This window comes from Micropterus dolomieu, linkage group LG20 (assembly GCF_021292245.1).
Source record: "Micropterus dolomieu isolate WLL.071019.BEF.003 ecotype Adirondacks linkage group LG20, ASM2129224v1, whole genome shotgun sequence".
Classification (NCBI taxonomy): Eukaryota; Metazoa; Chordata; class Actinopteri; order Centrarchiformes; family Centrarchidae; genus Micropterus; species Micropterus dolomieu.
Genome location: NC_060169.1, coordinates 11,972,919 through 11,996,008, shown reverse-complemented (window position 1 = coordinate 11,996,008; position 23,090 = coordinate 11,972,919). Strand labels below are relative to the sequence as shown.

The 23,090-nt window shown below is 41.3% G+C and overlaps 2 protein-coding genes across 3 annotated transcripts in view; one reads left to right on the top strand and one right to left on the bottom strand.

Moving 5' to 3' along the window:
• The window catches only part of LOC123958794 (protein TANC1-like), a 32,392-nt gene extending 21,747 nt beyond the window's left edge, over window positions 1-10,645 (top strand). Inside the window, exons 13-29 of the mRNA XM_046032426.1 lie at window positions 66-374; window positions 1,506-1,706; window positions 1,856-1,959; window positions 2,112-2,220; window positions 2,571-2,693; window positions 2,785-3,021; window positions 3,314-3,523; window positions 3,742-3,823; window positions 5,197-5,330; window positions 5,414-5,537; window positions 5,636-5,811; window positions 6,440-6,572; window positions 7,002-7,031; window positions 7,112-7,203; window positions 7,347-7,493; window positions 8,501-8,601; window positions 8,750-10,645. Coding sequence (XP_045888382.1) covers window positions 66-374; window positions 1,506-1,706; window positions 1,856-1,959; window positions 2,112-2,220; window positions 2,571-2,693; window positions 2,785-3,021; window positions 3,314-3,523; window positions 3,742-3,823; window positions 5,197-5,330; window positions 5,414-5,537; window positions 5,636-5,811; window positions 6,440-6,572; window positions 7,002-7,031; window positions 7,112-7,203; window positions 7,347-7,493; window positions 8,501-8,601; window positions 8,750-10,106 — 3,669 coding nt within the window. The 3' untranslated portion in view covers window positions 10,107-10,645. The remainder of the gene's footprint in view (window positions 1-65; window positions 375-1,505; window positions 1,707-1,855; window positions 1,960-2,111; window positions 2,221-2,570; window positions 2,694-2,784; window positions 3,022-3,313; window positions 3,524-3,741; window positions 3,824-5,196; window positions 5,331-5,413; window positions 5,538-5,635; window positions 5,812-6,439; window positions 6,573-7,001; window positions 7,032-7,111; window positions 7,204-7,346; window positions 7,494-8,500; window positions 8,602-8,749) is intronic.
• Window positions 10,646-10,735: 90 nt separating this feature from the next.
• wdsub1 (WD repeat, sterile alpha motif and U-box domain containing 1) lies at window positions 10,736-22,465 on the bottom strand. 2 transcript variants are annotated; one of them, XM_046032425.1, is made up of 13 exons: window positions 22,389-22,465; window positions 20,077-20,488; window positions 19,544-19,731; window positions 18,099-18,185; window positions 17,366-17,459; window positions 16,534-16,567; window positions 16,365-16,405; window positions 14,569-14,669; window positions 14,411-14,428; window positions 13,917-13,943; window positions 13,571-13,750; window positions 12,121-12,255; window positions 10,736-11,966 (listed from the first exon to the last, which is right to left on the bottom strand). In XM_046032425.1, exons 2-13 carry the CDS (start codon window positions 20,472-20,474, stop codon window positions 11,815-11,817), a joined length of 1,455 nt encoding a protein of 484 aa, XP_045888381.1. In that variant the 5' UTR covers window positions 20,475-20,488; window positions 22,389-22,465; the 3' UTR covers window positions 10,736-11,814. The 2 variants fall into 2 exon arrangements, with proteins under 2 accessions (XP_045888381.1, XP_045888379.1); XM_046032423.1 differs by lacking the exon at window positions 22,389-22,465 and adding an exon at window positions 21,950-22,345.
• Window positions 22,466-23,090: the final 625 nt, after the last annotated feature.

The following is a 23,090-nucleotide window of genomic DNA, read 5'->3' as shown; positions in this document are numbered from 1 at the left end:
GCTCGTGTGTGACATCTGTTTTTACCAATAAGCAGCCATAAATTAACTGTTTTTTTCTCCTGCAGGATATCACTACCCTTCTTCCCTTCTCTGGCATCTCTCTGGACATCCTGCCAGACAGCAGTGACCTGGGTGCTGACCTGAGTGACTACATCCATCACCGGGTGAGCAGCAGCACCCAGGTCGCTGCTAACGTGACCACGCCAACAGGCTCGGCCCCCGATCAGCTGCTCCTCAGCAAGTTCAGCAGCCACCTGTCAACACGGAGCCACGGCTCTATCCTCTACCTTCAGCTGACCCTGGATTTGTTCCACAAGGGCCACTTGGCTCTGAAAGGAGGAAACTACCTGGTGGTGCCTGTCTCCCTGTCAGAGGTCAGAAATATAGAGCATTGATTTCCAACAAGAAAAGAGTATTTGTACCCCAGGCGGTTTATTTGCCAGGGGCATGTGGAAAGACTGTCAAAAAGATTATGATTTGGCATTAAAAATAAATAAATAAATAAAGAATAATAATTATATATATATATATATACTCTTGGAGTTGTTGCCTGAGGCTTGAAGCAATCAATGTGTATAAAATCCCCTCACAAAGTACACAGGTGACCACCATTGTTCAGGCATGTTTATCACAAAAAGTGTACACGCACTCTATTCACATCAATAAAAGATAAAAATGACAGGATCAAAAGCTTTATACAAAGTGCCAAAAATAATCCACAGTGACTGAAGTAAATGACAGACACATTTTACACATGTTACATAATCAGTGTAAAATAGAACAACAGATGAACAAGTGAAATTTGATGATTCAATGATTGGATAATAGATGTAAAAAAGCATAAAGGTGTGCTAAAGATGTGCAGGCCCAAGTGGGCAGTAACATTTACTGTACATACGAGAGCTTGTGTAGAAGTAAAATATGGATCATTTAGTAGAATTATCTATTTCAATGGTTTCAAAGATTAACTCAAAATAATCTCAATTTACATATGAAGACATATGAAGAAATGTCTGGAATGCACATTTGGCTTTGCTCTTGTTTTTTTTTGTTTTTTTTGCTTTGTTGTTATTGCTGTTATTTACATGTTTACCTTCAGGATGTTGCATGTGAGCTTCCAACAATGTTGTTAATACGGTAAAGATCCAAGTTCCACGATACCTGAGTCAAAGAGATGTGACAGATCAACTCAAATCAATTGAGAACACAAGATGCTGGCAAGCTCCTATTATTTCCCTTTTGCAGTGGCTGGTTTCATTAATCCATATCATGTAATGCATTATAATGCAACCATGACCACCTACACAAACATCTGACATATATGACTTGATCATGTGATCATTTTCCAATTTTACAAGTGAATATGTGCCACCCTAAAAAAAACATTCCCAGAGCTTGATTGGTGCAATGCAGCTCGATGCTGGCTACATACGTACACAGAAATGGTAAATCTCTGACAACATCATTATCTACATGTGCTAACTTGAAATATAAATATCTGTTAGGTGTACCTGCTGATGTGTCGAGTGAGTTTTCCGGATAAAGAGGTCTTTGAACGGGTACTTCCAGTGCTAAATGTGGCACTGGCATCTCTGCACCCACTGACTGATGAACAAATGTTCAGGGCCTTGAATGCAGGCAGTGTGAGGGGGGAGCTGGAGTGGAAGGACTTCCAGCAGAGATTAGACAGCCTGGCAGGATTCATGGTAAGACTCTTGATATGACTGTATGGAAGGGTACATAATGATTCAAGCTTTTGTTTGGTATGAATGCTATGTTTGTTTTGCCGTGACGTGCATCATTTTCACTTAGACCTAGGACTTTAAAAGTTCCATTTACATTTTTGTGTTTGTAGGTGAGACGCAGGGATGGCACACGGATGCTGTGTCATCCCTCCTTCAGAGAGTGGCTAGTTTGGAGAGCAGATGGTGAGAGCACAGACTTTCTCTGTGACCCAAGGTGAGACTAAAAGTCAAAGGTCATACAGCAGAAGATTCTTAAAATGCATGTACTATAAGTCAATTGTGAATACTCCCAGAAAAAAGTAAATTCTTGTCAAAGGCAGGGTAGAAGCCATTTCTGATAAATAAGCACTCTCCCCATGTCTACAGGAGTGGCCACGCTCTCTTGGCCTTCATGTTCTCTAGACAGGAGGGCAAGCTGAACCGGCAGCAGACTATGGAACTGGGACACCACATCCTCAAGGCTCACATATTCAAGGTAACAGGAACTGTGTATGTATATAATTTGTTATGTTTATGACTGAAACAGTTTGTACCTAAAACCTTGTGAATCTCATCAATTCCCAAAGGCTTCAGGGAAACAAGATCATGTAATTTATTTTATATTAGTGCACAGAAACACACAAATAAGAGTGAACCCATGTCCCTACCATCACCCACACACATTAGCACTAATCATATAAACGCCCACGGTACAGTGAACATTGTACTTTTTACATGCATGGCTCACTGTCTGTGCACACTGCTTTACTCCTGGGACGCAATTCAAATTCTACACCACATATCTCATCTGTGTGAGCTCTTTCTATCTCTCTCACACACTCACAGGGTCTGAGTAAGAAGACAGGTGTGTCCTCCAGCGTTCTCCAAGCTATGTGGGTGAACTGCAGCACGGACAGTCTGTCCGCTGCGCTGGCTTCCCTCAGGAACCTATATACACCCAACATCAAGGTGACATACACATGCTCTACATTAGAACAACACTCAAAAGCCCAAATATATAATCTTATTTACAGAGATCTTCATCTTTTTCATCCTGCAGGTAAGTCGTCTGTTGATGCTAGGTGGCGCCAGTGTGACCTGGTGTACAGAGGTGGTAGGACATGCCCCCATTCTGGCCATCCACGCCCACCTGGGGCATGTGGAGATGGTGGCTCTGCTGCTTGAAATGGGCGCTCCTGTAGATGGGACCACTGACAGCGGCATGACGCCCCTCTGTTTGGCTGCCGCTGCAGGACACACCGACATTGTCAGCCTGCTCTGCAAGAAAGGGGCCAAGGTCAGTGTCATTTCTGTACAAAGAGGAAGAGACTCAAATGTGGGTTTGTAGGCCGTGACCAGTATAATTACCATGGTTAAATCAGATTTAAATCTGTGACAGAACACTCTGTCTCTCAAAACCTTTACACCAGTGATATCCTGCCCTAAACAGCCCTGGTTTCATATTCACCACCATTTCAGGATCTATTCTGGGAGACAGATGACATAAACAGGCCTGATCTAGGCCAGCGTATTACAGGCACCAGCCAGGACCAGTGTTGTAAGTCCTTCTGTGTATCCCTCTGTGCCAGGTGGGCCATGCTGATAAGAGTGGCCAGTGTGCGCTGGTCCATGCCGGACTGAAGGGCCATGCAGAAATCATCAACATCTTGCTGGGCCAGGATTGGGGAGCAGAGATCCCCACTGACCCACAGCAGCACCACAGCAATGAGACAGTGACTGGGAAAACACAGGCAGCGCAGCAGGCGCTTACAGCTGCAGCTAGTGTAGGACACACACAGGTACGTATCAGCTCAAGGTCCTAATGAAAAAACATTTTGAACACTGCTGAAATTTTATATATTTTTTTTTATGTAGAGCATGGTGCCTGTCCTTGCTTGATGTAAAGGATTTATTAGATGCATTTTTTTGTTGTGGTTTTTTGTCTGTGGGTGCTTTGGTTTTCTTTCTGCACTGCAAACCAGCAATACAGAGGACTGTAAAATTGTGTTGTCTGCAGGTGGTGAAGAGCTTGCTGGACTTGAAAGATGAACAGCTGGCAGTGCAGATGGACGCTCACGACTCTCTCTGGGGAGAAACGGGTAAATTTCTCCTATCAGTCAGATAAATTTAGATTTCTCACCTCTTTCTGTCCGTCAGTGTGGTTCTAGAGTCATGCTCAAGGGCTTTGTGGTTGTATTTTAGACACATTCTAGCTCTGTGCATTGAATACATATGTTACAGCTAATTCACCTGAATATGAATGCATAGTGAGCTCTTTGACTGGAGCTGCAGGAGCTCAGTAACAGGATTTCACGATGCTCTGGTTGATATCAAATAGGTAATTTGATTGTAAATAGATTTTTTGTTTTTGTCAGAAATTGCACATCACGTTTATCACACAGAATATCTTGTCCAGATGCATTTGTAGCATCTAAAAAGCAGCTGTTACTCAATTGTAATACTTTTACCTCTATCACAGATGCGATAGTGCAGCTTGCAGAATTCTGTTAGGTCCATTTCCTGAAAGCATGTCGGATGAAGCCTGTATCTCTACAGCACCATTAGGGTATAATTCTATTACACAGTCCAGTTCGGTGGTGAGATGGAAAAAGTGAGAGCACGAAATAGGCTTTGAAACATTCACCTTTGCATGTACAGTACTATAGCTTTGTTTCATGTTTATGTTTAGTGTTAGTATCACTGGATTACAGTCATTTGCACAGATAAAATGATCAGTCATGGACATAAGTCTGATTACTTAACCAGGAATATGCACTCTTTTTAGGGAATACAGTTACCCAAGATTTAAGTGCATACAGTGCTTTTTAATATTCTCTTTAATAAGAATATTATTTTATCAAAGACTACTAGGCAGTTTTGTTTCTTCTTTGTCTCTCAGATGACAATAACTTATCTTTAAATGCAGTATTAGACGATTGATTTGTTCACTGAAGCATGTGGTCACATGAAACATGATGTCATTTATCAAGGGTACTTGGAGATTAGAGAAAGGCATCAATACCTTGCCTCTATCCCCAGCTGCGCAATTACCTGAAGGACTCGCACACTGTGATCATCGTTTGTCAAAGTAACACTGGCTGGTTAAGGAGGATGCAGCTTATCTAGTGTGTACAGTTATGGTTCGAAATAATTGTTTTTTGCTTTCTTTTATTGTTGAAGAGGAGGAACAAGACAGAGAAAGTGCATTTGAGCAATTTTGATCTCTAGTACTTGTCAGATATCTAGATCGGTATTAAAACCGAAAGTACTAAAACTTTGCCTCAGCAAAATGTTATGGTGCAACAAATTCCCCAAAGCTACAACACCTGTGTTAGAATCAAATACATGATGGAAATAACCACCCTTGTTTTTCATTCTGTTTCTCACTCCTGCTCCTACATTTCTCCTAAATGTGTCAATTACATATTCTTCTCCGCCTCGTCGTCTCATCTCTATGCCGACTCTCTGTCAGTGCTGAGCGCGGCAGCAGGGAGAGGGAGGATGGAGATGTGTGCATTCCTCCTGGAGCAGGGGCCAAGCCTGGAGATACCCAACCGCAGGGGGATGGGCCCGCTGCTTTGTGCCACCAAACACGGGCACACACAGGTGAGGCGGCACAGGATGTTCTTCATTTGACCAGTTCTGTCTTTTTTCCCCATTGATTGAAATATTTTTCTTCCCTTTCCCAGGTAGCAGAGTTGCTGTTGAAACAAGGTGCAGATATCAACGTCAGCGACAAGCCCGGTCGCACTGCACTGATGCTGGCTGCTTCTGAGGGCCATACAAGCACTGTTGAACTCTTGCTGTCAAAAGGCGAGAGTCCCCACCTGCCCCATTAATATCTTAACATGTTTACTGAATGTATATTACCTGCAGATTAACTGCAATATTTGTATTGTTTGTGGTCCCAGGTGCCTCTCTGTCCTCTGCTGATCAGGAGGGGCTGACAGCACTTAGCTGGGCCTGTCTGAAGGGCCAGAAAGAAGTGGTGCAGCTTCTGGTGGAGGCAGGCGCAGACGTAAACCAACCGGATAGACAGGGACGGACTCCTCTTGACCTAGCTGCCCTAAACGGGGATGCAGATACAGTGGGTTTTATGTTGTTGTTGAGACGATGTTGACAATGGAGGGGAAAAATAGAGATTTATTTGATATACTTTTATTTGCATTTACTTGTAAATATTCCTTACCAAAACAAAAAAAAATTCTCCCTGTAGTTTGCAGTTAAGAGACCTTGGTTGAGAAGTGTATACTTGACAATTAGCTGCAAAGCATATTAATTGTTAAAATAGGATTAGCAAAGTACAATACATAATTGTCTCACACTCACAAAAACACATTTTAAGCTACTTTAGACAAATTAAATAAATTATACTCACTAAAAATAACAATAATAATCATTTGCATCCACAACACAGGTCGTGAATTTGTAATCACAGTTCATGTGGAGAAACTTCAACCGAGCATTTTTGCTCGTATTCATGTAATCTATTGATCAGCGGGACAGTAATCAAAACTATGGCATCTGATGATCAAAAATCTTCCAAAATCATTCAGGATGAAAAAGGGGCAGACAGCGTTGCTGCCCCTTTTTCATCTAATTTTCAGCTAATGTAGTCAAGCATAAAGTGTATAAAGACCAAATGATTTAAATATCTAATAATTTACCTTTTAAATATAAATATAATATGTTGTTATTATTCCACGCACGGCCAGGTGCATTGCCTGGTGGAACATGGAGCAGTGCTGGAGAGAGCCGAGAACAACGGTGCCAGAGGTTCAGACCGGACGACTGGCTGCCAGAACCCGGCCCTAGTGGCCTCACTGCTTAAGAAGGGATCCAAGATGGGTATATTTACCATGTTTTAAAAGTGCTACAGCTATTATTATTATTATTATTATTATTATCATTATGCAGCTGTTGTTGTTGTTTTTTACCATAACAGCCATGCACCCACCTATTTAAACAGCTCCACAAACTGCAGTACATCCTCTTAAATGAGCATAAACTTGAATCAACACCTCTCTGGCTAAACTGACTATTCTATCTGACTTCAACCAATCAATGAAGACTTAGCTCTCTTGGATATATTTGTATGTATGTGCTAGACTTTTACACCTGTACACTCTGCATTTATATTCCTTTACATTTTCCCATTTTACTTCCATACAGTATATTGTTACACTCTATCCTGCAGCACCAGCAGTTTTACATCCACTTCCTATAACTCCCTCTCTCCTTCTCCATCCTCTGTTGCTCTCCTTCATCAACTGGAAGGCTACAAAACGGCTCCACATGATCGATCAGGTACATGATTTATGTAAGACACAAAGTAAAAGAGACTAGGTGAGACATATAATAGAAAGATAAATATTTGTACCCATCAGGTCATGCTACATGGGCTATGGCTTCCTCCAAACCAGACATTCTCCTCATCCTGCTGCAGAAGCTTATGGAGGAAGGGAACATACTTTACAAGGTATGTTATGGTGAATGTTATAGTGTGGTGTGAGGGTGTGGGAAACCCTGCAACCTTTTATTGTAGTAGACTTCAAACAAGGTGTTTTTGTGGATTAGCTGTCAAAAATGGCCTTCCCTATCTCCTTTCTGTGTGTTTCTCAGAAGGGACGTATGAAGGAGGCAGGCCAGCGATATCAGTACGCCCTGAGGAAGCTACCTCGTGAGGGACAAGGAGAGGAGCTGAAAGGGCTCAAGGACCTGCGAGTCTCCCTCTATCTAAACCTTTCCCGCTGCCGCAGGAAAACCAATGTAAGGCCCACAGCTGTATCAAACTACTCATACACTATTTAACGCCGGCAGGTTCATTTGACACTGATGAGATGGCAGGAGGGCTGGCAAGGCGAGGTAGATGGTTCCATAAGATATATAATTTATCTGTATCAACATAAAAAGATAATGACAGCAGCACTGTAAAAATATCTCTGCTTTTCAGATCTAATTTCATGTCTCCCTGGTAAACAAAATGTACGTGTAAGACCTGGAAGCAGGTGGTGACATAATGAATAACTGTGTGCTGTTAGTGTAGAGATAGATGTGTGTGGCCTGCAGCCAGATTTGGAACCCACCCTGGTGATGACAGCCGTCCTAACAGACTGTGTAAAAATGCCATCCTTAGGGTCACTGTGGCCGATGAATAATGGAGCAGATAATGTGATGTGATAAGGTCACTCTCTCTGGCAGACCAAGCGGACTCTCTTTCTCTCTGTCTCTACAGGGGGTTATTTACAGTGGACGTGCGAGTGGGCTGGCTAAATCCACATATTATATCAGAATGCAGGCAGTAAGGGCCAGCAGAGAGACTACATGATACCATCATTAAACATTCAGCAGCAATACTCACAATCTCACATTGAAGGTTGCCATTTTGACCTCACTCTCAAGGATGGAATCACAATGTATTTGTGTCGTTAAATACTCACCTGAAAGTGATGATGAGAGCAGTAAAAACCATCAGAAAAACAAGCTGCTCTCTGTCTGTTTCTCTTCCTCTCTTTTCCTCTGTTCACTGGTCAATAAAAATGATTGCAGCGTATGTTCTGTTTCATTACACAGGATTCAATCTTCCAGATCCATAAAACGAAGATACAAACACAAACACTATTTTTACTGGAATTGGCTCAGATTAGATTGGAACATGTTTGCTTTGCAGACATGGTCACGTAAACACACAGCTGACCATAGTTTGTTACTGTGCTGTGTATGATATTTACATTGAAATTCAAAAACTAAATGCACTTTCCTATCTGAAAACACAGGATTTTGGCATAGCTGAGGACTTTGCAACAAAAGCCCTGGAACTCAAACCCAAGTCTTATGAAGCGTATTATGCCAGAGCACGTGCCAAGAGGAGTAGCAGGTACAACCATAATAAATAATGTATATTATTTCAAAGCAATATCATTTTACTCAATGGAAAGTCAGACATATGAGAATCAGCAATTAACTGGGATGCTACATCTCTGTGGCACTGTAAAGTTAAGGTTTTTTTTTCTCATGCTCCCCAGGCAGTTTGCTGCAGCGCTGGCAGACCTCCACGAAGCAGCACGACTCTCCCCGTCTAACCGGGAGATCCGGCGCCTGCTGGTACGGGTAGAGGAGGAATGCAAACATTATCAGAAGGCATCAAGCAACAACACGGCACAAGGTTACAACAGGGACCCTCACACCCACCACCATCAAGCCACAGAGGAGGAGACAGACGTCTATTCACAAGGAAGTCTAGAGAGACAAATCCAATCAGAGCAGACTGATGCAGAGAAGGAGGAAGGTGAGGAAGCAAGTTTGCAGTGTGGGAAAAGTCCAGACTTTTGGCCTCTGAATCCGTACGCTCCGAACAGGACTCTCCCTGGAGGTGTGGCCTTTGGTTTAGCAGATCAGTCGCCATGTTTCCCTCAAGAGGAATATGTGCAGAACCAACTGTTTGTGGAAATGCCTGAGCATGTTCCTGCTATGAATAGGCAGACCCAGAACCAGGGCAGCAGGACTCATCACCACTGCCACTCCCTCCAGTCAGGGAACAGAGTCGGGGGCAGGCCTCTCTCTCTGTGTGGCCCCTCCAGTCCTCTGCCAGGCAGACACATCTCCACCTCTTTGAGGCCTGCGCCAGTGCTGGGTATTGACATCGGCCCTGGATCGGCCAATGAACACTCTGGACACAGCCCCACGGAGCATTTTCACCCCATGTCCCCCAACAGCTCATCCCCACCTGGGCCTCTCCAGATGTACCAGCCCCGCTCCTCCAGCTTTTCCAGGGGCTCTGATAGACTCTCCACCCACTCTGCGGCTCTGGATGGCCTGGCTCTTGCTCTGGGGTCTGGTATGGAGGTTAGGAGGGAGGGTGGTGGAGGAGGAGGAACAGCAGGCTCAAGGGGCTCCAGCTCCAGTCAGGCCTCTAGTGGAAACCTATCAGATGGCGGCAGGCAGCAGGTGTCGGACGCCCCATGCCCCATCAAGAGCAGTGGTAGCTTCAAGACAAAACCTGAGCTAAAGCCCCGGCCCTTCATGGGAGTAATGGACAAATCAGTGCGAGTCCAGGGCCAGCTGACCTCTGGCCTGAGCCGGCAGGGAGGAGGAGGAGGGGTGGAGAGTTTCAGTATGTCCGTAATGGAGTTTCAAGGGTTCAACAATGAGTTCAAACGCGCTTCATTCCAGGAGCAGCTCTCTGGAAGTCAGGCAAACAGCCAGCAGCAGGGCAGGGACTTTGGAGAGCGGCTCCACCAGCGAGAGGCCAGAGGCACGGCATCCTCCCAGCTACGCTTCCCCGATGGGAGGCACAGACAGGCGAGCTTAACGAGAGACAACCCGGCTTTGCATATGGCTCCCATCAAACCCAAACGCTCATTTATAGAGTCCAACGTCTGAATATAGTTTATCAAAGCACAGATACAGGCTGTTTTCAACAAACTATGTCCCACATAAGGTAGCAAGGGAGACTGGTTTGAGTGTGGCTCCCTTCCCTGAGCCTGTTTCGTAGAGTTATGCTGCTGCACTGCATTTACAATCTAGAACCAGTGTTCAACTCAGGCTACTATGCTTTTGCTTACATGTCTACAGCTACACTAGTGTATTCAAGAAAACCAGACATACCTTAAGTAGGGATTTAAAAACATAAGTAGTATATTGTCTAAACTTTAAATTTATTATATCAAATACAGTATAGAAGTCAAAGAAAGCTTTGTGCATGAATATAAAACAACCTCATGCTGTTAGTTGCAGGATATGACCATTTCTATTGTCAAGTGTCTTTTAAATAACATTTATATTTGTACGGTGTACACTATATTTGCAGATGATATATTTCCCTGTAAGTAGTTATCTGTCAGAATTACAGGCTTCAAAAGAAATCACTTTGTGTACTTGAGATTCTTTTTCTTGGTACATTTGATAAAAATGGTACTGTACATGACATTGTTGGAAACTTCTTGTCAATATCTAATATTGAATTGATGGCTTCAATATCCATGTTATTTATTTTTGCATAGCAGAAGACATTCATATGAAGTGTTTATTGATTTATTTGGACACACAGAGAGAGCATTTACACGAGCAACAGTTGAGGATAACAAATCTTAAGAGACTTCTTACATTGCTGTATATGTCCATAGTTGTCATATACACTTTTCAGTTATACTATGGATTGCAGAATGTTACCACATGATTATTGTGGTATAATAAAATATTAATGGAGGACTATATTTCTACATCTACTTCTTTCACAGTATAATCCAGAAAATGTTGCCTAAGCTTCAGAGTGTGTATGGATAAATAAGAGGTCTTTCTCAGTACAACCTAAGTTATCAAAACTGACATTTAACCAAGCCATCAGAATAAAGTACTTGTATAAAAATGTGGACAAATCAATTTCTGAATATTGCAAAAATGCCTTCATTAATGTCATTCATTTCTTTTAAAGCTGGATGTTTGTTTGTACAAGAAAGACAACCCTAAACCACTTTAGCCAAGAACTATTCCCACAGGGTTTGTAATAAGCAAGGCTTTGCAATGCTCAGACAATCCAAAGACATGCACATGTAATGCTTAACTGCAGATAGTGCAAATAGTGTTTTCAGTAAGTAACATTAATAATGTTCAATTAAAGCTCTGTTCAGCTTTAAGCTAATTTCTATGGGTTGTTAGTATTGCTGATCCAACTGCAAATCAACACTCCAGTCTGTAGCTCATGTAGCTTTCAGACATTTTCACCATTATAATAGGTATTATGAGCGTAGTGAGAAGTCCACCACAACAGTCAAGTTGTGGGCCAGACAGCTCAAAATACCTGAAACTCACTATAAAGCTTTGTTAGTATAAAAATATTGATTACAGCCGCTTTATATCCCTGTGACATCAATATTGCACGGTATCTGTAACTGATTACTAGCATTTTGACCAGTACATTTATGTTTACATTTTTGCCTTTCTGCTCCCCAGCGGTCAAAAATTGCAGCTTGCCAGTAAAGAAAGTCAGACACACCTGTCCTTGAAATGCTGTAGCATCCCTGGGAACACTCGATTCTGGTTTCTGTCTACTTTAGGGACAATATTTAGGGCACAGAGGTCTTTTCGGATGCTAGTTGGTGGTCTTCCAGCGGCCAATAGCCATCTTCAGCGTGTGGTTAGGGGTGAGCAGAGTGGTCAGTAAGGGGAGGTTGGTCATAGGGCTGGAACGGTTCTTGGTGTTGATCCAGCTCTCGATGGCCTCTCTTTCATATGAGTATCCATCTGTTCGGAGATGTCCACAGTACACTCAAATTAAACAAACAAATCCATTGAAGAAACACAAAAGTTTGGAGTCTGTGTCTCATGAGTTCATGAACTTAAATGTTGTCATTATATGTAAATTGTGTAAGGAGGAAAAGCTGTGATCTTTGCATACCAGCAGCAATGACTGGTTCCCTCATTAGCTCTCTGGTGATTGGACAAAGGAACTCATCAGGAATGCCTGAACACACTGAATCACTCTTCAGCTCCTCCACCTTCCTCAGGAGTTTACTGCGCAGGCCTACTGACTCTATACACACACAGAACACACAGACAGAGCAAGAGAATAAGTACATGTGGCAGAAAAGAAAACAGACAAGACGTTGTGCGCTGAAATTACAAAAGAAATCACTGGAGCGTCATGTGGAACAAGCTGATCTGACAAACACTAACATACACAATAATACCAAGGTTCTGAGCATTTGTTATTCCTGCGTTTAGTGCTTTTCACTCTTGGATGGCAAATGTGAGCGTGGGTGAGAGTGAAGATGGAGGGAGCAGACCATGTCTGCTGACTGTCTGTCCAATTCGAAGTTAAATACTAAGCTGGCACTCAAGGGCATTTCAATTTGAATACTGTTGTTTGAGAAACACTGTTGAGCATATCTGTTGCGTTATTAGAAGCATTTATTAACATATAAAAATGAATGCTCTCATAAAATAAAGCGCTAACTAGAGCTGAGCACAAAATACTGTGTAGACTCCTTGATACACTTTATGGTACATTGTGTTACATTTTGTTATGCTGCCTCTTTAGAAGGAAAGCTCACTTATTGATTTCACTCCCACCTTTGAAAAATATGCCTGTTTCTTTCATTGCAGTGGGAAAAAAAAGCACGTTTCTCCTCAATACTCTTCTCTGAATTAGTTGTGATGAAAAGGTGGGATCCGTGCTACGTTAACTAAAAGCAGAACAATGTGGACACAAGCTGTCCCACCACTGAAGCTGTGTAAACTGAGGAGTGATTGACAGCGACTGTGGGATGGAGATGACGGCATGGCAAAACAACAAACATTTGCTGACAACTACTAATGACGAATATTGGCCTAGCTGAGAGACTGACATCAACAACATAACACTCCTACTTCAGCCTTGTGGTTGCAAATCTTGCAGAAAAAGTCAGGAATATGAAGTCTGGTAAACATAAATTTCAGACAGACTTGGAAATAACCAAGAAGGCCTAATGATATTAGGTATAAATCCACTTTATACCTTATGGGGATTGGGTTATGTAACTGATGAAGTGCTCCAGATTAAAGTCAAAACTGCTGAAGCCCCAAAGCTGAGTACTTTTGCAGTCCAGCCTAATATTATATAATCTTGCCGAGTAAAAACCCCATCAACATTAATTTCTTCACCCTTACTTTAATTTAATGTCTTCTTTTATCCATGTACAAAAATCCTAATCCACACATTTCCGTGTTCATTCTAACAAGAGACCAGGCGTGTAATACCCATAAAACCGGGTTTATATTCTTAAATTTTTGACAAAAGCAAGAATTAGGACTATGAGAGATTATTGCAGTGGACCGGCTGAGCTGTGTGTGATGTTCGTCTTCCTCACCTATGTGCATCTCTGATGCCAGTGTTTCCTTGGTGAGACTTAGCAGCTCTGTCCCATCTATGTTGTTAGCCACAAATTTGTCCACCAACCCCCCGAGGCCTTCCTCCACCAGCCACGCTGACACATCATCCTCCGACCAATCGCTGACCAGCAGCTTTGATCGGCCCGCTGAGGTTCTCCCTGAGAGGGCGAGTCAAAGCAAGACGGTCGGTCCCCGGCAGCTGCAGCACCTTCTGATAAATGGCCAAGTATTCCCCATGCAGGCTATCCTGGTGTCTCATTTAAGGAACTGCACTGATAATTTTTACAGGCACCCCAGCGTAACATTCATTTTCTTCCTTCTTACCTTCACTTGATGTCAGAGCAGACTTCTCTGAAAGTGAAAAAAGACAAAAAAGGAAGGAGCAACCGTAAACATGAGCAATGCAATCTCTGAGCAAACTCGCAACAGACTGAAGAGTGATTAAGGAAAAAGAGAGCCCTCTTGTACACAACATCTGTGTCCTTCACCACCAGCTGAAACTAGTTTAACACATCTCAGCACACGGATGAAATAAAAGCTTCTAGTATTGAGGTGCAATAAAATAAGACTGCTAAAGATTGAAGGGACTACAAATGACATTCATCTTTCTTAGAACAGAACACATTTAGGAGAAAATACATATACAGCATCTTCAAGATTTTCTGCCGATTTTCAGAGCTGGCAAACAGAACGCCACCTGGGAATGAAAACAGGAGCAATAAAACCTGGTCTATGACTGCTCCTGTACTGTTTGCGGTTGTTTAGTGTACATTTGGCAACGTAAAAAACACAATGTGCAAGATAAAAAGAAAACTAACCAGGCAACGACTTCCCGCCTTTCCATTGGACGCAAGGTGCAGAAAAGGAAGCAGACACAAAAATAGATTGCAAGTCAAAACAAATGTAATAAATCATCAAAATATAAATGTTACTCTTTGGAGTAGTGTGTGTGTCTGTGTGTGTGTGTGTTTCCCACCACTGCATCCGTCCTCCAGCCTCCAGATGTTTACAGTCTTATCCATAGATCCTGTAGCAATTAGTGGTGTAGTTGGAGAGAAAGAGCATGCCGTCACGTACCTGCAGCAGAGGACAGTAATCACCTGGTGTCGGTCTGTTAACACTGAGGTGTAACTTACTCTGTATAATAACAGAAAGAAAAAAAATGTTTCCAAAGAGATCTATCACACAACGGCAAATCGCTGAGTCCTAATATATTAATTATAAAGACAAAGTAAAAGAACAAGAATGTTTTTTTAAATACACATAGCACCAAATCTGTAAAAAAGTATGATAATAATTCTGTGAGCAATAGAGGTCCATTCAAAGCATTGAGAACCTGAAGCCAAAAGCCCCAATTCTTAGTCCTGGGCTTCTTATTAGCTGTAATGTCCCTGTCTGAAGATCTGGGGCTACAGTTTGACTCTTACAGGGTTAAAAGGTGGGCACTATGGCTCAATACCAGACCTAAATATGTTGCAGGGATGGAAATGTTCTCCGTCAGAGGGCAAATTCAGTGATGGCTTACCACATTGAAGATCTAAATAAGCATCAGATTTTCAGACAAGTCAAGATTGTCAAAGTTAATGAGGACAGTCTCTCTAAAACCTGAGCTAGATTTGCTCGGAAATGTTGATCCACAAAAGCTGTTTGGCTTCAAACAACGTCTCATAAAACCTCCGATAAGAATTTAGAGAAAGACATGCACAAACCCAACTTCAAGATGCTCTCATATTGCTATACTACCAGTGTATCTAAAGTCAGTTTCCTGGAGGTATTTTGTCAAATGTTATGATTTACTTTTTTGCCATTTATCCACTTTCTCTCGTCTACTTCTCAACTTGCCTCGTCTACCTCCACTTCAGCTAGCGCTTTCCCAATAAGTCTTTCATTTTCCCCATCGAAAGAAAGTGAGCTTTCTGCCTTTCAATCACAGGTGGCTTGATGGACTTATAAATAGCTTGCAAGTGCGATCATTCAGCTGTGGCTTATGTGTGCGTTTAAGGGGAAGAGACGGAGTGATAAAAGTCCCCCCTTTTTATAAAAATGCTAAAGGCATGGTTTGTGACCATATTGGGTCATAATCAATTAAATGGACTATGTGTGGTGTCTCTGATTTCCCGACAAGTGATTTATTTTGGAAATGACATTTACTGCTCATGTTTTATATGACTGAACAATTTGTGCTTTCAAGTGGAAATATATCCATCTGACGTCTCATCATATTTGTCCAGTGGAATTGAGGAACTAAATAAATTAGGTCCAGAATAGCTTAATATACCACCAATACCTGTTTTTTTGTTTGTTTTAAGTGTTCGCATTGCAAAGCATCTTGCAGTAGATTTTCCCCCAAAATATCTTTATTAAAGAGAGACTGAACTTGTGTATATTTGTAAACAGAATAGTTACCACCATCAACCAAAAGAACCTGTGAAAGACCTCTTTTAGGAATTCCGCACAAACAACATCCAGGAGTGAGAAATACAAATTATTGGTTTCAAATGTTTTACCAGAAAAACACAATTATAATTTTGATAAAATATGTTTTTAAATATTGAAGATTTAAATATTGTCCCTACATTCTCTCAATACAAGATTTTTTAAAGATACAAATATGTGAAAGGACATTAAATTATATAACTACTTATACACATTATATTGTAAGATAAGAGGAACATTTATTAATTTACTTTGGGACTTTTACAAATTCAGGCTAATATTCACTGAGCAAGTCCAGCAAACAAAACTTAACCACATGAGGAAATGAGTATTTACCTCTCATGCTGCTTCAATGTGTAAAGCAAAACTGCATTTTTCTGCAAACAGACAAAGTGTAACACAAAACAAATATGACTGTTATCTTATGAATGGAGCCGTATATAATTTAAGTATATGGTAAATCCTTTTACTGCCATGTAAATCAACAAAGAATAGAGGTACTTACAGCATCATAGACTGTAACAGTTTTGTCCACAGAGCTAAAGGATATCAAAATATAAAATTGTGATATTGATTATTTATTGAGAGGAATATTTTAAATAACAAACTATTTGTTATAGCATGCTCAGATCCACAGTCACTTATAAGGAATTAAGCAATCCATGTCTCCCTCCAGTGGTTCAACTTAAGTACTGCACTCTTATAGTTGTGTGGCCTACTTACCCAGGCAAACAATCTATATTTCACACCAATCTCTTGATCCTAAATAGATCAAGAGATCAAGAGATTGATATTGATCCATTTATGATCAAGAGATTGATGTGAAATATGGATTTAGCATATGGTTTGCACCTCCAGCAATTACTTGTGAATTTTCTTGAGGGAATCAAGATGGTTAAAAAAGGAACAAACAAGTGGTTTTGCATGTTCCAACCCAATTTACATGATTTATGTAAGTGTACTAAAATATTTTTGATATTTTCTTACATTCCAGGAAGTAATTGGTTGCAATACTTACATCATAGTGAAAATTGTATCATTTTTTATTTTTGTTGTCAGAGTTGTGTTTTTAGTGTGTGATAATGCAGATGGGAAAGTGTTTCCTTGCTGTTGGTGCAAACAGCAACCTTTGCTATATCTCCTGAACAGCCACTGGGCAGTGGTGCATTTGTCACAAACTTAGTCCCTGCAAGTTGATTTTCATACTGCGCTGCCACAGACAGAAAATATTGGCTGCCCGGGAAAAAAAAGAAATCTATCTAAAAACTTGAAATAAGCTTTTGGTAAATGGTTGACAGAAAGGTAAACCAATATCTTATCCTTCTTTAAGATCCTACCCAGACACAAGCAGCTGCCCATCTGAGGAGTACGCACAGGAGAGGACTGGAGCCGACTGGCCAGTCAATGTGTGCAGGAGCTGCATGTTATAGGCTACAAAAGAGAGAAACAACTGCAGTCACACACAGAAATGAGTCAACTATTCCCCTCTGACAGATGTCAAACTGAACAGTAAGCCATTCAACAGTTAGGACTTTTTTTAATGAAGACTGGATTGTGTTGCGAGTGATGAATGTTAATGTTGCCTTGATAAAAAATCCACCAAAAAAAGTGAGAGACAAAAAGACAGAAAGAAAGAAGAAAGAAGGGGAGTTGTTGAACGCAGAAAAGTGAGGACATTTAATTTGCCAAATCTGTGCATAAATACAAACAATAAATAGCCTGAAAAACAGAGGGGGAAAAAAGGTTGAACAGGCAGGTACTCTGGATTTAATTAAAAGACAGTGTACTTTTATTTCGCAGCACCAGTGATTTGCCTTGATTTATTGGTGCTGATATATTACAAACCAGTTACACAGATGAAGGGCTGTGCCTCTGAGGGCTGTAATCAGATTGAAGTTAATTGATACAGAAACTGCACACATCAATATTCAGCCTCAGAGTTGTCTCTAGTCTAGACAACTACAGTATGTGCAGAGTGGAGTTTCTCCAACACAGAGTAAATTAGCCACTGTCTAAATACTGATCGATCGATAGATAGATATTCCAGCTTGTAAAGATATGTCACTCTACCTCCAGAGTAGAACTTGTTAATGGTCCAGATCTTGAGGAGACTGTCTTGCCCACATGATGCCAGATGAAACTGCACAACTTGACCACCTAAAAGAAACAAACATTGCATTACACCAAAGAAATCGGAAATATATGTTATTTTCCCCCAACAGTGAAATTAGACAGAGGCAAAACACATCAGCTGTGCGTCACGTTTCTGTTGATAACACACAACATCACTGACACCACTGACAGGATTCTGACAAACCTTAGGGAAGGGTGGATATCAATATTACCATAATTACACTCTTACTCCATGAATCCAGTGATTCCGGCTACGGCACATTAAGGCTGAGCCACAGTTTTGATTCGACCGAAGCGTTTCAGCAGCGTGCAGCCTGCCACACGTTACAGACTTGTTATTAATTTTATATTTTTGTGCTTCTACTGCCTTCTTCACAGCTCTCTGTGACCCCGTTTCATTCTGTCAACTTCAGACTGCATTTCCCACAAGGAGCATTTTGCCTGCCTGATTTTGTTGACATGTTTAGATTTTGTGGATTTGGTAATTAGTGTTTGTATTTTGTGCTTCCACTGTGATTAAGTAGGCTACATAGTTAAATGATTTCTTTTTGTGTCTGTTTTAACCGTGTTTATTGTTGTTTTACGAACGGGAGTCTCCACAGGGTGTTTTATTTTGAAAATTGCCCGGATTCTCTATGCCGTTCTGTGTCTGATTTCCTGCCTGGTTCGATCTGCTCTGTACTGCTTGACCCGGCTTGCGTCAAAAATAGCAGCAGGTACCTGCTACCTATTCTCTGTGGAGCGGAGCGGAGAGCCACTTCTGGGACACGCTGCGGCCCATCTGGTGGACTCACAAGAATTGACTATAATGGCCACAATTAGCTCCTGCAACCATGGCGCAGCCGTAACGGAATGGATTTTAGGAGTTATACCACCACCTTCGTGTTTTATAAAGGATGACTTTTTCAGTATTTGTCTGAAGAATGTGACAGGATGTAGGATACTGTAACGAGGTGACATGCGGGCTTTATGTAAAATCCAACTCATACACCAGCAGGCTGACATTATTACAGTGATATCAGTATATATGTCGACAAATATGCAAAAGCAAGTTTTATAGGCTGCAGTGTCATGTACAGTTGACCCTTAATTTTCTTAATTTCAGGTTTATACTTGCATATTATATATATATTATTTAAAGTTATTCATTCTAATTTAACTGTAAAATATCCTGCCTCTTCACATCTCGGCCAAACTTTTTAATTATCAGATGTGAGGGACTCTTTCCCAAAAAATGTATGCAACAAAAATGAAAAATAAGTATATTTAATTTAATAACACTCATTTTAATCTTAGGATTTCTTCTTCTGCCAGAAACACCTGACTAGGCCGTGTCCCACAGAGCAGTTGATAAATGGTCAGAGCACAGCAATGGTTCTCACCACTGAGGATGCTGGGAGCGAAGGTGCAACAGGTGACCCCCAGGTCGTGGGCATTTTTCTCTGCATGGAGCTGGTTCAGGTCCAGGTCCCACAGACGGAGGTCTCCATAGGTGGAGCCGGTCATGAACACCTGACTGCAGGGGCTGAAGGAGCAAGCTACCAGTGTTGTGTCATTCACTGCTCCGGTCCTACACAAGCACAACACAAAAGCAGCAGCAGCTGCATTAAATAGGCACATTGTTCAGGTAGAACAACGTCAGTAGAGTTTTTGCAGAGGTTTTCAGCTCCTTCTGTCAATATATGAGAGACTTGTGCTGTGCTGTATTTCTATAAATAATGGGCCAATGCAATTACCAAATTATATTAATTATCACTTAATCTGCTGAGTATTTGTCCAATTAATCTAGCAGTCATTTAGCCTATAAAATATCAAAACATAGTGAGCTAAAAATCAAACCTATGACAACATTTTGCAAATGATGTTGTTCGACTAATCGTTTCAGCGCTATAAAAATGTAACCTGTCAACTCTACCTGCGCAGCTGTTTGGAGGGGAAATCCCACAGTGCTAAAGTGCCATTAGAAGCACCTGAAACAAGGTGGGCAGAGTCCGGAGAGAGAGCGCAGGTCCTCACAGGACTGCGACCAGGATGCTCCAGGACGGCCTCGATCTCACCCGTGTCCATGGACCAGACCAGTGTGGTGGCGTCAGTCGAACATGAGGCAAGGAACTGTCCGCAGGCGCTGAAGCAGCAGCAGTGCACGCTGTAGCCATGTCCTGACAGCGGTGAAAAGGGCAGCTCTGAGAAGTCATGGGTGTTGTATATCCTGAGAGTTTTGTCCCCAGAACATGTGGCTAACAGTTTGGCAGAGAAAGCACACCAGTTGACATCGTCTCCGTGGTCTTGTAACGTGCAAATCAGAGACGTCATTTGGAGAGCCGGTCCTATAGTTCACAGAGAGGGAATGAAGGGAAAGGAGAAAACGGCTCACAGAGACATGATATAGGAATATATTTCAAACAGCATCGAAAAACACATAAGAATACATTATTTAACTAATTTTATATTCCTTCATTAGCTCACATTGTTCCTTCAACAAGAGCAGTTTTAAATCTTTTGGAGTGGGTCCTGTCACAAGTCTTGATAAACAAATTGCAAGTCAATATGCTGATCATTAACCGTACACTGCATTAAAGCTGAAACTAATGATACTAAGACTGTTGAGTTTTATCAGAAACTCCAATCATTACAAAGCCCAAACATTTGCATTTTCCGGCTTCTCAAAGATGAGAATTTGGTTTTTATATCTATGTAAATTGAATATAAGTAGTTTTTATTTAACTCAGTCTGCCTGTATGTCCTGTGCATTTCTTAGGAACTATCCAGACTTGCCATTCTCCATCCATCCACCAGATGCCCTCAGACTGCCCCACCGCTCCCTGTCACCTCACTCCCCAATCACCCCCCACAGTATGTATACCAACCCATCTCCACCTGCTCTAGGTCTGATCACCAATGTTGCTTTGTGCCTTTGCTTTCGAGCCACTCGAACCCTAATCTGTACCTGCCTGTCACTTTTACCTGCCGTATTCCTGTTTACTAGTGAATTCTCTACTGCTTCTGTCTGGACTTGTTATAGTTGTTTGTAGGCTTAAGTATCATCACTTTGCAATTAAATAACTGAACTGTTCCTGTCTGCGCGATCATCAGCATTTTGGGCCTTTTCTTCTTGCTGTCTTGTCCACACCTGCTTGACAGGTTTAGATTTCTGGACGGACAAAACAAGACAAGACATCACGTTGGGCTTTTAGAAATTGTGCAGCGGCACCTGTCAAAACTATTTTCTGACAATTTAATGGACTGAATTTTTTACTTTTTTTAATTGTTAGTTGCAGCATTTTAACATTTGGTTAAGTTGGTTAATGTATCATGAAGCTGAGACCTCACCCCAATGAATACACAGGTCTAACTGAACACTTAAGATAATTAGCTAAGTTAGGCCTGCCTGTCATTGTCTATTTCTTTTCAGATCTTTATTGACCCACAAGAGGAAGTTCTTTTAGAGGCATAAAACACAAACGTGAAACATTAACATGAAAGGGCTGAACTATGTCTATACAGTTCATAATAAGACAATGGGTGTTGCGATAAAAGCAACAAAAGCTGCAACCCAAAGAGTAACGATAAGAAAAATATCTTGCTAAGCTGTGCAGGGAACCAAGAGACAGTTTATTTTTTTAAATTAAGAGCACTTATTGCACGTGGGATTAATTAAATAAGACTTTTTTTAATTGTTCAGGGATTTCATCAGGTTAAAAGTTTAGACATTTATCTTATCTTTTTGTTACTTTTATTCCTCAAGTCAAGTCTTCAGGGGGTCAAATCTCAAAAAAGTTAAGTCTTACCATTTTTTACCATACCATTTTCTTTAGGTTTGACTGGAGTCAAAGTTTCAAGTCTAGGGCTCTGCCCTCAACAGTAACTAGTTCGCTTTTGTTATAATTTAGTGCATGTGTCCATCTGTGCAGCACCTCAGACTTTCCAAATGGCTCGTTCAAGTTCAACAGCAGACCAGGAAAAAGGCACATAGGCTATAGATGTCCTTTTTAAATATGGAAACTCCAAGACTAAGACACCAAGAAAATGTGTTGTTAACGTTACTGTAGCTAAGGCTCGAAAGCTAACGGTGCGGCAGAGCCGAGAAGCAAATTCCTAAAATCAAATATTGTTCACCAGCGCGAAAAAACGGTGACAAAACACCTCAACGCACACAAACTCAGACGGTAAATAAAATAAAATGTAATTGTAACGTTATCTACATCTAACTACAGCAGTGTGTTGTACCTTTCTCCGTCGCGTTGTCCGTCCACTTGAATTAATGTTTACTTCCTCATCGCACAGCTGACCGTGACGTAAGCGGGTTACGTCACTCTCTGTGTAACTGAACACCATCTGAAGACTTCAGAAGGTCTTCAGTCAGGACTTATAAATACAAATTTCATTGCGTGAACACGGCCGTTTGGAATCCATTGGAAAATGTTTCATGTGTAATATTTTATAATTACACTTCTTATGAATACTGTTGGGCTCTTAGCACCTATAATTCATCACTGTATGTGTTTAGTAGGCATATTTGGTGTGCTCATTGTCAGGCAGATAGTGATATTGTATCTGTGAATCCACCATGTGACCATTTCACATGGGCAAGGACTACACTTCAGTGGGAAATATTGCATTTTGATTTTCTCCACTACATTTATTTTACAGCCTTATTTTACTTTTCAGGTTAACACAGAGCTACAGACAAAAAATATGATGAATGTGTAATGCTGCTTACATGTTGACGCATCAAATGTGAAACACTGACAGAAGCCAATCTGAATCCAATACTGATGTAATTTCACCTGAATGACATCAGACTTGCAATGGATAATTTTCCAGTGTGGTACTGCTACTTTTACTTGAGTAAATGGTCTAATTAGTTCTTCCACAATTGACTTCATGCATTTTTGTAGTTGTGAAAACTTTGAGGTTCTTTAAGGTTTG

Bases quoted from the DNA above. Each gene is read 5' to 3' on its own strand.
- wdsub1 (XM_046032423.1), bottom strand. The intron at 18,186-19,543 runs GTGAGAACCATT...TGTTTCTTTTAG, and splicing joins CGCTCCCAGCATCCTCAGTG to GTGGTCAAGTTGTGCAGTTT. The intron at 14,670-16,364 runs GTAAATACTCAT...CCTCTGCTGCAG, and splicing joins ACATTGAAGCAGCATGAGAG to GTACGTGACGGCATGCTCTT.